The sequence below is a fragment of the Larimichthys crocea genome, chromosome XI, assembly GCF_000972845.2.
Source record: "Larimichthys crocea isolate SSNF chromosome XI, L_crocea_2.0, whole genome shotgun sequence".
NCBI lineage: Eukaryota > Metazoa > Chordata > Actinopteri > Sciaenidae > Larimichthys > Larimichthys crocea.
In genome coordinates, this window is record NC_040021.1 from 21,746,511 (window position 1) to 21,758,923 (window position 12,413).

The window sequence follows — 12,413 nt, forward strand, 5'->3', positions numbered from 1 at the left end:
CTGTTGGCTCTTTCCACTCTTTGCACCTTCGTCCTGATAAGGACCCTCATAAATAACTTTTTCAGGAGCTACGCCAAGATTGTTGTGTCACCAAAGTAACTGTAATAAGTTGATTCAAGGACAAGTGGAAAATCTGCGGAATATTTGGGCAAGGAAGAAGTTTCAGTGTATGGACATCAGATCAATTAAATAGGAGATTCATTCTGATTATGGATATATTTAATTATACGCAATGTAACAACAAGACAGCGTATACCTGGATATATTGTTATATTTAAACCAAGACACAGCTTGCATGTGTCCGATAAATCTATCTTTTTAATCTTTTCTATCAAATCATTGCACAATTTAATCAGGATGCGGGGGCGGCATCTGCCTGAGACAGTATCTGAAACATAATCATAATCTTCCAAAGGATGCGATCCAGTCAAGCAAGATGTGTCCTTCAAATGACCCAGACTGAAACAGCCCCCCCCCCCCCCCCCCCCCCCCCAAAAAAAAAAAAGAAATGAGACAGTCTGCATTCAAGCACAAGCCTGGAAAGTCAAACATTTCCAAGGGTATCAGCAGGAAATTCCCTCAAAGCGCTGACAAGGCGTCAAATAACGGGCAAGTTTCAAGGTGGGGTCATAGAGTTGACGCTGAACTTACACAATCTCACGCCGCGATTTGCTTCTTTTCGCTTAAACGTCTTCTAAACACAAATCTTGTTGATCTTCTTAGTGCGTCCAGCACTGAAATATCTCGTCAACTATCAGAGGGATTGCAATTAAATTTGCAAACACTAACAATTCCTCAGATGATGAATCGCCTCGAGTGCAACATTTGTGGTTTGTGGTTGAAATGTTTCAACAACAACTACTGGAAATTGGGTGCACACATTCATATTTCCTTCAGGGTGAATTGTATTAACTTTTATGATGCCATCTTCAGCTATACTGTGTGTTTTAGTGATAACTAGCATTAGTTTGAATATTACCTTTAGTAAAAAGGGGAACAACCTCGTGCAGCGTGACGAGGGTGGATAGATTCATCATCTCTGAAGAGGTGGAGGTCTTCAACAGGAAACTCAGTCACACTGCAAAAAAGGAAAAAGTTACTTTTTTATGTTAAAACAAAACAAAAACTGAGTTTTACTGCAATACATACGGTATAACCTTTTCTAACATCACAGTAAAGAGATATTAGTACTGTTGATTTCAAGTATAAGTTTGGCGTTTCTGTTGATTTCTGTAGAACGGTCTCATACTGCTTTATTCTGTATAAAATCCCTTAAAACGCCAAAATAAATAAAGGTTTTCTGTGTCTTCCTGTATACAGAAATACATATTTTACAATCATTTACTGTTTTTCACCATAAAATCAGCTTTTTTTGTGCATATATTATAATTAACTTTACATAACAGGCAGAAGAAAAGGTGCAGGAATGACTTCTTCCGTCCAACTTGTTCCATCACAAGACAAAAATGACTTCACTTTCTTGCAGCACCTGTGTAAATAACAACCAGCTCACGGACAGTGTTGAGTGTTAAACTCTTCAGTGAAGGGAGTTCCCTTCCTTCAGTTGTGAAATCTCTAAATTAATCCTCAAATGAATAATAAAAAAAAGAAGAGAGAGAGAGATCAGTTGTGTTTTTGTCCTTGACCTTCTGTATTCTTCATCAATCTTCACCAAACATGTTGCCATTTTTAGAAAACTTTGCAGGGGGTCTGTCACGTGATCCGATAAAATAAAAGCCTGACTCGATTTTCCACCAGCACAGCTGATGAGCTCATGCTTATCATCCTCTCCACGGAAACAAACAATCGTCTACTGGATTCTACAGAAGATGAAATGTTGGATCTGAATTTTGGAAATTTCTTTTTCTAAATTCATCAATCAGTAATTAAGACATCGATGACATCATCGTCTGATGTGTTATGAGTCAGAGCTTTGAGAGCGCTGTGGATTATTTTCCAAGACCGGTATCTTCCAATAACATGATGTAACTGTTTCCTGCTGCTGTGGGGCGCCCCCTGTTGATCCAGAATTTCCTGTTACCTGATGAATAATTGGCTTATTTGACAACAACAAAAAGTTTTGAAATGAAACACAAAATGCAGACTGTGTATGAAATCACATCTGACGTTTATTATCTCTTCAATAAATTTCTACAAACATACATTTCGGCTGTCATTCAGGATATTACGCTTCAAAAAAAAGGTGTAACATCGTCGATTACAGAGCTTTACAGACAGTTCATGCAATCCGGGAATCAGGAAATAAGTCAGCTCGACTGTCACCTGACGTTTTCTCATCTCCTGAGAAGGAAACGGACTCTGATGAAAATCCCAACAGCCGCCGAAGCTCCAAGCCTGTTTTTAAAAAAAACTTTTGGTGACATCCAGAAATTTATTTTATTCACTTATCACCGGTACGACCGATCGGAGGAGTTTCTTTCTTACAAGCGACAGCCTCCACGGGTCGCTGACCCCACCATGCAGCACTGAGGTGGGACAACTCAAAGCTGAAGTTGTGTTCGATCTGTCAGACTAACTGAGGTGTATTTTCTTTTACTGTGGTCACAGTTACCTGTAATGATGATGTCAAGTACCTGTAATCAGAGTAAACAATTAAGATTCATTTATAGGGAAATGACAAATCAGTCTTCTTGGCTCATTAAAAAAAACACCTCGTCTCGCTGACTCACACCTGTCACCTAAATTAGTGCTGCTATCCCAATACATTAATTAATTAACCAGATCAGGTGTGTTCACCGGCTCTTGCACCTCAACGTGGCCAATCAGACGCGAGCAGAGCGGGATGGAGGACTCTAAAATCTTTCATCGTGTTAACACAGACAAACTTAGTGATCAAACAAGTGTAAAACGGAAAGAAACGGAGGGGAAACACTGTTCGTACAGACTGAAGGACTTCATTCCAAAACTTTTTTGTTTTGTTCCTACAAAATGAAATCGTCTTTAACCGTCCGATGATTCAAGGAGCGGAGCACAAACACAAACTTTTATTTACTGTAATCTAACTGGAAAATATTTGGAATGAAGCCCTTCATATGTAAACAAAAGGCCAAAGAAGGCGATGCTGTTACACCAGCTGGAGAAGGGTGACACCTACTGGACAGAGAAAGAACCACACTGAAGAAGACGTCTGAACATTTTGAAGTTTTTAAACTCAAATGACTGATTTGAGTTAGTTAACAGAACCTGTGCCATTAAAACATTGTGATCACCTCTCTGTTAATCATGTTTTTAGAAGTTCACTGAATTACCCTCAAATTTTTTCCCCACCGTGACGAGAAAACGCAAAAAAAAAAGGTCAAATTTAAAAACACTGAATATTAGCAGGAGTCACCTCCGTATTTCGGTCCGACTCAACACACATCCCTCTAGAAAACTCCAAACTGACATAAAACACAATCTGTCGCATCAACACAATAAACCGTCACCTTGTCTTGTCGCGACCTGTTTTCTCGATTCCCTCAGACCACATCACCAGGTTAAAATAAGACTCCAGTTCCCACGATGCAGGGCTCTGCTGTGACTACAAACACAGTGCCAGTGTCTCTTCCTCCTCCTCCACCAGTTCAATAATCCACGACGGCGCTGTTCACAGACGTCGCCGATTCTTCCTCGTGGACATTTTCGCCGTGAAGCTTCACCGTCAGGATTTGGAGGAGGAGAAACGTAGCAAAGGAAGGAGGAACAGTTCAGGAGTTGGATCGTTTCTGATTTGTTTTTTTTAATCCCTCTTGATTTCTCCTTCTTCTTCTCCTCGTGCTTGCTTGGTTATTTCTGCAGCTCCTGCGGCGTGCTGAAGGTCTCGTAGACGTTGGCGGCAAACTCCTTGACCTGGTCGTTCATCAGCAAGTCCTGCGAGAGGAATAAAATAATCAGAAACTGTCTGGATGTAGAGAAGATTCTGATCCTGTTTGTTCATGTGAGTAAAGGAAACATTAAAGCTTGCTGAACCTGAACAAAGTGGCTGGGCGTCTCGCTGCAGATGGTGTTGATCTGACCGTTGATGATGGGGATGATCTTCGCCAGCGGCAGGCTGACTGCAGACAGACTGAACACAAACACAAACCATCAGTGAATATGAAAACATAAACGTGATGTAACTGCTCTGTCATCAAACAGCCGACCTATCAGGTGCAAAACTGGGGGCGGAGTCACCGGGAGGCGGGCGGAAGAACTCGGCCAGGTTGTCGAGGAGACGAGAGAAGCCTCGGTTCAAACAGGCGTTCAGGACGGTGGTGAAGTCTGGACTGGAGTCAGAATCATAAAACACACACGTCTACAGGTGTACAAACGAGTAATGAAGAAACAAACAGACACACACACAGGTGTGGCGTTTACCTGTCCAACATGTCTCTGGTCTCGTTTAACAGTCGGATGGTCACAGCATCGTTCTCTGTCAGCCCACAGGCCTGGACACCAGAGAGGGTTTGTTAAACACGGAGGACGGGCACGAGTACTCGATTACTCAAGTTTGGACGTCGGTATTCGTTCAGTGTTTCGAGTACTTGCATTTAAAAAGTTCGAAGCTTTCACACAAGCAGACATAAGAGTGGAGGAGATGTGACGAAAGTGAAGAGGCCACAACTTTTTTTATTATTGAATTAAATCTTAATGATTGTGGATGTGCTCTGACTTGCTGCTCAGGAATGCAGGACAACCTGTTCAACCTGTGCACGTTCATTTCAAAACCTCATTCTTTTTTGTGAGTACTCGAATATGATTTAATATCCATTAAGATACTTCATCTGTGCCGCGTGTCACACCGTGTGTCCTGACCTGGTCAGCGAGGGCGTTCTCATCGTCAGCCAGCATGTACCAGGACAGCGGCCGCCCACTGCCGGCCTCCACCTCCGCCCTGATCCAGCTCAGCTGCTGCTCCAGCTCCAGCAGAGACAGACTCTGCTTCAGAGACATGCTGGGATCCAACAGAGAGTTCATCAGCAACTGATTCAAGTATCTTTCACTGTCCAAACAATGAAATGATGCACATGAAAACAATCTGATTTACAGACACTTACCCTCCCAGTGAGTTCTGTACTACCTTCTTCACTACTGTCATCAGCTCTGTCAAACCTGCACACACACACACACACAGGTGACGGTGTGAGCTTGTACTAACAGACTAATACAAAACAAACAGGGATGAACAGTGTTGTGTGTCTGCATTGTACCGTCTCCAAGTAGATGTTGGATACTGGACAGGTACTGCTGCTGGACGTCTGGCGGAGCCAGAGGAACCTGGGAGGAAGAAAGAACACACACACACACACATGCATAAATAAACCTAAAATATCTCCAGCTGATGGTCGACTAAACAAAGTTTTGAGCCTTCAGTTTCTGCCCAAACTTAAAGAAACTCCTTTGAAACTACAGGAAACATCATAGAATGAACACGGTGAAAGCCTGTCTGACAGCAAGATTAAGCTGTACAATATTCATAATATAACCAGATAAATATCACACGCAACCCCACCACAAATGATCTGAATAAACCCTTTAAAGTCCACTGTGGCCGTACTGCTTCTCTAAGTGAACACTGTGCTCCTCACCGTCGTGTTCTTGCCGACAGAGTTGTCCAGGTACAGGTATCCTCCTATGATGTTCAGCTGGACTCGCAGTAAAACCACCAGCATGCAGGTGCTGTACACTCCCACGATGGTGCGGGTGAAACCTGAACAAGTCGACAAACGTTAGATCTCCACTCTCACTTTAAAGATTTGAGTTTTTAAATTACGTCTGATACGAAGAACTGAGCTTACTGATGATCTTTAAATCTTCCCAGATTTCCAGCTTGTTGGCCGGTCTGCGAGACGACGGAGGAGAAGAAAATATTTGTAAAATAACAAATACAGAACGTACAAAACGGTGTGTTTAAGTACATTAGTTGTGGTTTTATCTATGAATGACAGCTGCACTCACTTGGTCTTGAGTAGTGCAGTTAGACTCTCTGAATTTAACTGACTGACGATGGCTTCTTTCAGTGGAGGGAGCATGGACAGCACTGCAACACACAAACACACATGCAGTACAGGCAATGACGAGATCTCTAAGACATCTACATGGATGAAGGTACACCACCTCCGGCTGAATCTAACCTTGTTGCACTGTACTCGATAAGTCGCTGTGGATAAAAGCGTCAGCTCAACGACTAAGTGTAAAGTGATTACCGGTCATGTTGCAGGTCCTCAGGTTGCTTTCAAAGTGGAACTGTCGTCGGGCCTGAGCGATGTACTCCGTCGCCTCCTTCTCCTGGATCTCCCTGATCTTCTTCTGGGCATATTTACCCAGGAAGTACACTCCTGAGATGGGATCGAGAAGTAAATAAATGACAAGGAAGCATCAATCGCACTTTAAATGAGTCTGAACTGCAGGTGGAGTCAACGAGAATTTAGTTGTTTTGACATCAGTCTATCTCAACACTGTGGTGTCCAGGGTCACAGAGACCTGTTGCTGCCTTCATAGACATAATAGATAGCTTGTTGTTGACGTTCCAATCTGCGTAAACAGACATCTGTGTCTCCAGACTAGAATATGCTGACAATAACACCTTCATGGGTAAAGACATTCTCTTTGACTGATTCTGGGCGTGTAGTATTTGTGGTGTTATCTTGGGGTTTAAAGTCGATCCACCGGGATGAGTTGGGGCAGAATGTGAGACCGACTCAGGCACTTCTGATGAACTTTGAGAGTGTCTCTAATTCAATAAATAATACAGCATAAGACATCAGAGACTCCTGAACACTTTCTGAACTCCTGACCTCACCATTGACCTTTGACTTCAGCAATTTCTCCACAACAGGCGCAGACATAAACATAAAACATGGAAAATAACTATACAGTTATTTAAAAAAGATATATATGTGCATAAATATAGATATACTGACAATGTAGACTGGACAAAGGACTGGCGATAGTGCAATGGTGCAGGTGATGTACATGAGGTAGGTGGATATGACAGTATATACATATCTATGTACAACAGACTTAATGTAAACAGTGTGAGCAGGTTTTGCCCAGATTTACATGTCAAGTGTTGATTGATTATTGATATTTTATCACAAATTTATCAGCCTTTTGGAAAGACGAGTTAATAAATTAATCCGTCACACCAAACTTCATTCAATTCTCATTTAAAGACGTCTTCCTTCCTTTACAAAGCCTCAATTAAAATATGATTAAATACTCTAAAAGTCAGCGATATATCGTGATATACAACCGACTCACTTTGCGGTTAAATGTAACTTATGTCGTCGGAGTCGTCCCACATTTAGGCTAACGTTAACGTTACACCTTACGGGTTTAACTTAACTTTTATGCTGGAAATTGTTTTTTTAACGGATAATAAACGAGCCGAAGTGAAAACAAACACCACTGGATACTTAAAAAGATGTACAAGTCTACCAGTAAGTCAAATGTTGATTGATTATTGATATTTTATCACACATTAATCAGCCTTTTGGAAAGACAACAAGATTAGCCAAGCTGCAGCCGAGAGACGAGCTCAATCGCACAGGTCAGCAGTTTAGTTATATCCCACTGTCACGACTGTCGGGATTAGCCGAGTTAATAAATTAATCCGTCACGCCAAACTTCATTCAATTTTCAGCTCATTTAAAGACGTCTTCCCTCCTTTACAAAGCCTCAATTCAAATATAATCAAATACTCTACAAGTCAGCCGTTTATCGTGATATACAAGCGGTTAAACGTAACTTATGTCGCCGGAGTCGTCCCACAGGTAATGTTAACGTTACACCTTACAGGTTTAACTGAACTTTTAAAGTGGAAATTGTTTTTTTAACGGATAATAAACGAGCCGAAGTGAAAACAAACACCGCTCCACACTTAAAAAGCTGTACGAGTCTACAGGTAAGTCAGAAAAACGCGACATATCGCGATTATCGTGACATCCCAGCGTGAGTCAGGCGTTATTAGCCGTAACCAGTTACCTCCAACTACAGCTCCGGTGAAAATAAACTTCCTTTTGTGGCGTTTGATAAAATTCCAGACCGATGAAAACATCCTCGAACGGTTAAAGTGACACTCCGTGCTTTTAACTTTGTGCTGACTGTTTGACGGACATGTTATCCGAGGAGTTTAAGGCCAGGTAGCGACCCTCGTGCTAGCATGCTAACTGTCAAAATGACGCGCGAGGCAAGGTAGATGTTATGACTTCCGGTTGTCGATTTCAAAATAAAAGGCGATCAGTTAAAAAAACTGAAATGAGCCAGTTAATGTTTGTTTTTTAACAGTTATGTAGTCATAATGTGAATATAGGGCACAATAAGTCACATACGTAGAGCTATATTTGATATTAAAAATGTCACTTTAACTTTATTTATTAATATTTATATAGCACCTTTCATACAGAATTGTAGCCCAAAGTGCTTCACAGAGCAGAGTAAGAACAGAAATAGACAAAAACTAACAGTTCTTAAGGTAAGAGAGCAGTTGCATGAAAAACTAGAGATTAAAAGAAAAGTAAAAAGCATAAAACTACAACAATGAAACAACTAAGAAGAAAAATTAAGACCTATAGGGTAAAAAGCATAATTTAAGAACAGTTGCAGTAAAAGTAGATAAGACCTGTACAGTGAATAAGCACCAGGCACCTTAGGTAAAAGCCAGGCTAAAGAGGTATGTCTTAAGTTACTTTTTAAATAAGTCTACAGAGGTGCAGTCCCTCAGATCCATAGACAGGATGTTCCAGAGATGGGGGCTGTAGTAGCTAAAAGCGGCCTCACCAAACTTCTTTGTGAAGGTTCTGGGGACAACTAGGAGTCCAGATGCCGAGGATCTGAGGGACCTGCCTGGTAGATACTTCTGTAGCATGTCACAAAGGTAGGTCGGTGCCAGGTTATTCAGTGATTTAAAAAACAATAAGAGATTCTTAAAATCAGTTCTAAAACTAACGGGTAACTAGCTTTTAAAACAGGGTTTATGTGTGCCCTCTGTCTGGTCTTTGTCAGTACTCGGGCTGCAGAGTTCCTTATATATTAGCCAATATTTATGTGTTGCACAAATACGTGAATTCTTGTTACTTGTTGATCAACATTTGTGATCATCTAATATCAGTCAATAATATTATGATAACAGCTCTACAAGGAATTTATGTATTTATGTATAAAACAAAAGTTAATATTTGCACTTTGTGTGATTAATGTGTGCTTAATTCTTCTCTAGTTGCATTTTTGCATGAATACAATGATATATATAAACTATATATACAATGATTTTTATGACATAATAAAGGTTGAAATACATTTTACATTTCATTTAGAGTTTAGAAGTTAAAATAAAGAATAGTTCTGAGCTTGTAAAACTATAAAACACAAAAGGCATGTCTGTCATTCTGGTGGTGGAAAAAAAAAGCTCAAGCTTTTATTTTGTAGGCAAACATCCCTCCGTTTCCGGTTTCCCAACCAGCCGAATGACGTCTGTCTGGTCTGTTGGTCCGTCCTTTATTATCTTCCCCCCTTCCTCTGCTGCAGACACGTGAAACACAACGGACTGAGAAAAAGGTGACAAAAACACAAAGTACACAGAGTACACAAAGTACACGAATAATGTGACTTATGTCGAGTATAGTTACGTATGAGCGGTTGCCATGGGAACAGAGGAGGCAGGTGAAGCTGACAGTTTCTGTCCGAGTGATGAGGAAATAGAGAAGTGGATGGACAGCGCCTTCGACATGGTGAGTGATGAGTGTAACACACATAGATCATAATATTATATATTTATACTTCAGGTGTTTTAACTGATGATTATGTCGCGATATTAAACTTCCAGCATCACCTGTGTATGCAGAAACTATCTTTTTTTTTCAATTATTAAAGGAAAAAATTATCAAATATTTGCTGATTCAAGCTTTTGAAATCCTTTATAGACTTTTTAGTCTATAAAGGATTTCAAAAGCTTGAAATGAGTTATCCATTATCCAATTAACGTGAACAGTCATTGTTCTTCTTCCTTCCTCCACTTCCTCTGTACTTCGCCTCTCTTCCCTTCCTTCCTTCCTTCCTTCCTTCCTTCCTTCCTTTCTTCCTTCCTTTCTTCCTTCCTTCCTTCCTTCCTTCCTTCCTTTCTTCCTTCCTTCCCTCCTGTTATCCTTTCTTTCTTCTGTGGTCTTCCTTCCTTCCTTCCTTCCTTTCTTCGTTCCTTCCTTCTTTTCCATTTTCCTTCCTGCATCAGTGGTTCATGAGCAGTTGCACCCTGTCTCTCTCCATTTCTTGTCTTCTATGCATGTTTCCTTTACACTTCTTCCTTCCTTCAATGACTCATGATGATTTTTTTTCCCACCTGTCATCCTTCCTTCCTCATCTTCACCCATTTTCCCTCCCTACTCGTTTCCTTTTCTCCAGTGGCTCATCCTTCCTTCCTTCCTTTTATTTTTTTCCTTGTTTCCTTCCCTCCTATCTTTCATCCTTCCTCGTCTTGTTTTCTTTCTCATATCGCTGAGTCATCGGCAGTTTTTCCTTCTGCTGTATCTTTGTGTCTAATCCTTCCCGCTGACACGCTGTGAAATGTGTCGCTGCAGGCCAAAGACGCTCTGGAGAACGGAGAGGTGCCGGTCGGATGTTTGATGGTCTACAGCGATGAAGTCGTGGGCAAAGGACGGAATGAAGTGAACGAGACCAAGAACGTAGGAAACATGAAATAAAGTGACGTGAACAAAGCTCCAGATGCTTTCTCTCAAAAACCAAAGGGAGTTTGGCATCAGGTGTATCCAGCTCAAAGAGAACACAGCATCTAAGCTTTACATAACTTATGTGTGTGTATGTGTGTGTGTGTGTGTGTGTGTTAGGCCACCCGTCATGCTGAGATGGTGGCCCTGGATCAGCTCCTGGACTGGTGTCGCAGCAGGAACCTGGACACGAGGAGCGTGTGCGAGCGGACGGCCCTGTACGTCACCGTGGAGCCGTGCATCATGTGTGCTGCTGCACTGCGCCTCATCAGTATCCTGTACAAACCTATGTGTGTGTGTGTGTGTGTGTGTGTGTGTGAGTGTGTGTGTGTGTGTGTCTGCTGACAGCTGCTGGTCCTTAATCAGCTGTCAGGTCTCCCCGTGGTCGTGTACGGCTGCAGGAACGAGCGCTTTGGAGGCTGCGGTTCAGTTCTGGATGTTTCCTCTGCAAACTTACCTCAGACCGGGACCACGTTCAAGGTCTGTGTTTGTCCTGCTGTCGTTTTATGTTTGTCTAATTGCTATTTTTATCTGTGTGTGTGTGACAGACTTTTAAAATGTGGGTGAAAGCTTTCCCAGAACAGCGGAGTCTGTTACAGAAACAGATTAACGCTCTCAGTTTCTAGAATGACGTGTTCATTTGGCTGTCCACATACTTTTGGCCTGTTTACGACTGGATCGTGTTTGTGTGTGTTCAGTGTGTTTCAGGTCACAGAGCGGATGAAGCTGTAGAGATGCTGAAGACTTTCTACAAACAGGAGAATCCAAACGGTGAGCTCAGACTTCTCTCTTCTTTTCATCTTCCACTCCGTTATCTTCTTGTAACTTCTTATACAAACATGCTGAAAAACTGAAGTCTAAATATGGATCTGTTCAGATAATTTAATGTGAGTTTTTAAACCTTTTATTCTGTTGACGTTTGAACAAAATGACTTACATGGCTCGTATAGTGGCGTTCCTTCTGGACGTCAAAAAAGCCACTTCCCGAGCTGTAGGCACAGTAACTTCAGTCTGACGCGAATGACAGGAGATGTAATCCAGTTCAAACGTTTAATAAAAAAAATAGAAAACCAAAATTACAGTCCGTCACACGGTAGAAAAACTTTATGCTCCCGTGCCTGCCGCAGCTCTAAACATCAGTCACTGCGCACATGACTACCAAAATAAAGGTCCAATATTCAGTTTCATCAGGGAGGGAGCATGAATGATAATAACTAACATGAGTTTGCTTTTTAAATGTTTTAACACTGTTTCCCTGGTATGCACATGAACTAACATGAAATTATAAACTATGCATCATATTTAAATTGACTTAAATTCACATCTTATGGCTCTTACAGCTCGATATCGTCCTATCAGTCTGTCTGAAGATGCAACTCACATGCTACAGAGATGCAATCTGGGAAATGTAGTCCAATAGCAATCAAAATATCAGGATGAAGTAAATAATTAAACTACAAACTTCTTTCTACATGCAGGTTTCAGAGTTTACTCTTCTCCTTTCTTTCTTTCTTTCTTTCTTTCTTTCTTTCTTTCTTTCTTTCTTTCTTTCTTTCTTTCTTTCTCTCTTTCTCTCCTCTAACAGTTTGATTCACTTTCTGTTTCAGCCCCGAAACCCAAAACGAGGAAGGACTGATCTCTCGAGGACAAACCAGCTGCAGATGCTTTTTTATATTTCCTGTGTTTAAATGTTAATAAATGATATTCTGAATA

The 12,413-nt window shown here is 41.2% G+C and overlaps 2 protein-coding genes across 2 annotated transcripts; one reads left to right on the plus strand and one right to left on the minus strand.

Moving 5' to 3' along the window:
- Positions 1–2,109: 2,109 nt before the first annotated feature.
- Positions 2,110–8,194, minus strand: pex3 (peroxisomal biogenesis factor 3). Its single transcript, XM_019259121.2, has 12 exons — positions 7,966–8,194; positions 6,186–6,317; positions 5,938–6,019; positions 5,778–5,821; positions 5,568–5,689; positions 5,190–5,256; positions 5,037–5,091; positions 4,795–4,933; positions 4,357–4,427; positions 4,143–4,265; positions 3,970–4,066; positions 2,110–3,870 (listed from the first exon to the last, which is right to left on the minus strand). The coding sequence occupies exons 1-12, from the start codon at positions 8,036–8,038 to the stop codon at positions 3,787–3,789; spliced, it is 1,089 nt and encodes a 362-aa protein (XP_019114666.1). The 5' UTR covers positions 8,039–8,194; the 3' UTR covers positions 2,110–3,786.
- A 1,236-nt stretch (positions 8,195–9,430) lies between these two features.
- Positions 9,431–12,413, plus strand: adat2 (adenosine deaminase tRNA specific 2). The gene is made up of 6 exons (XM_019259162.2): positions 9,431–9,710; positions 10,554–10,658; positions 10,821–10,971; positions 11,074–11,180; positions 11,399–11,471; positions 12,308–12,413. The coding sequence occupies exons 1-6, from the start codon at positions 9,624–9,626 to the stop codon at positions 12,334–12,336; spliced, it is 552 nt and encodes a 183-aa protein (XP_019114707.1). The 5' UTR covers positions 9,431–9,623; the 3' UTR covers positions 12,337–12,413.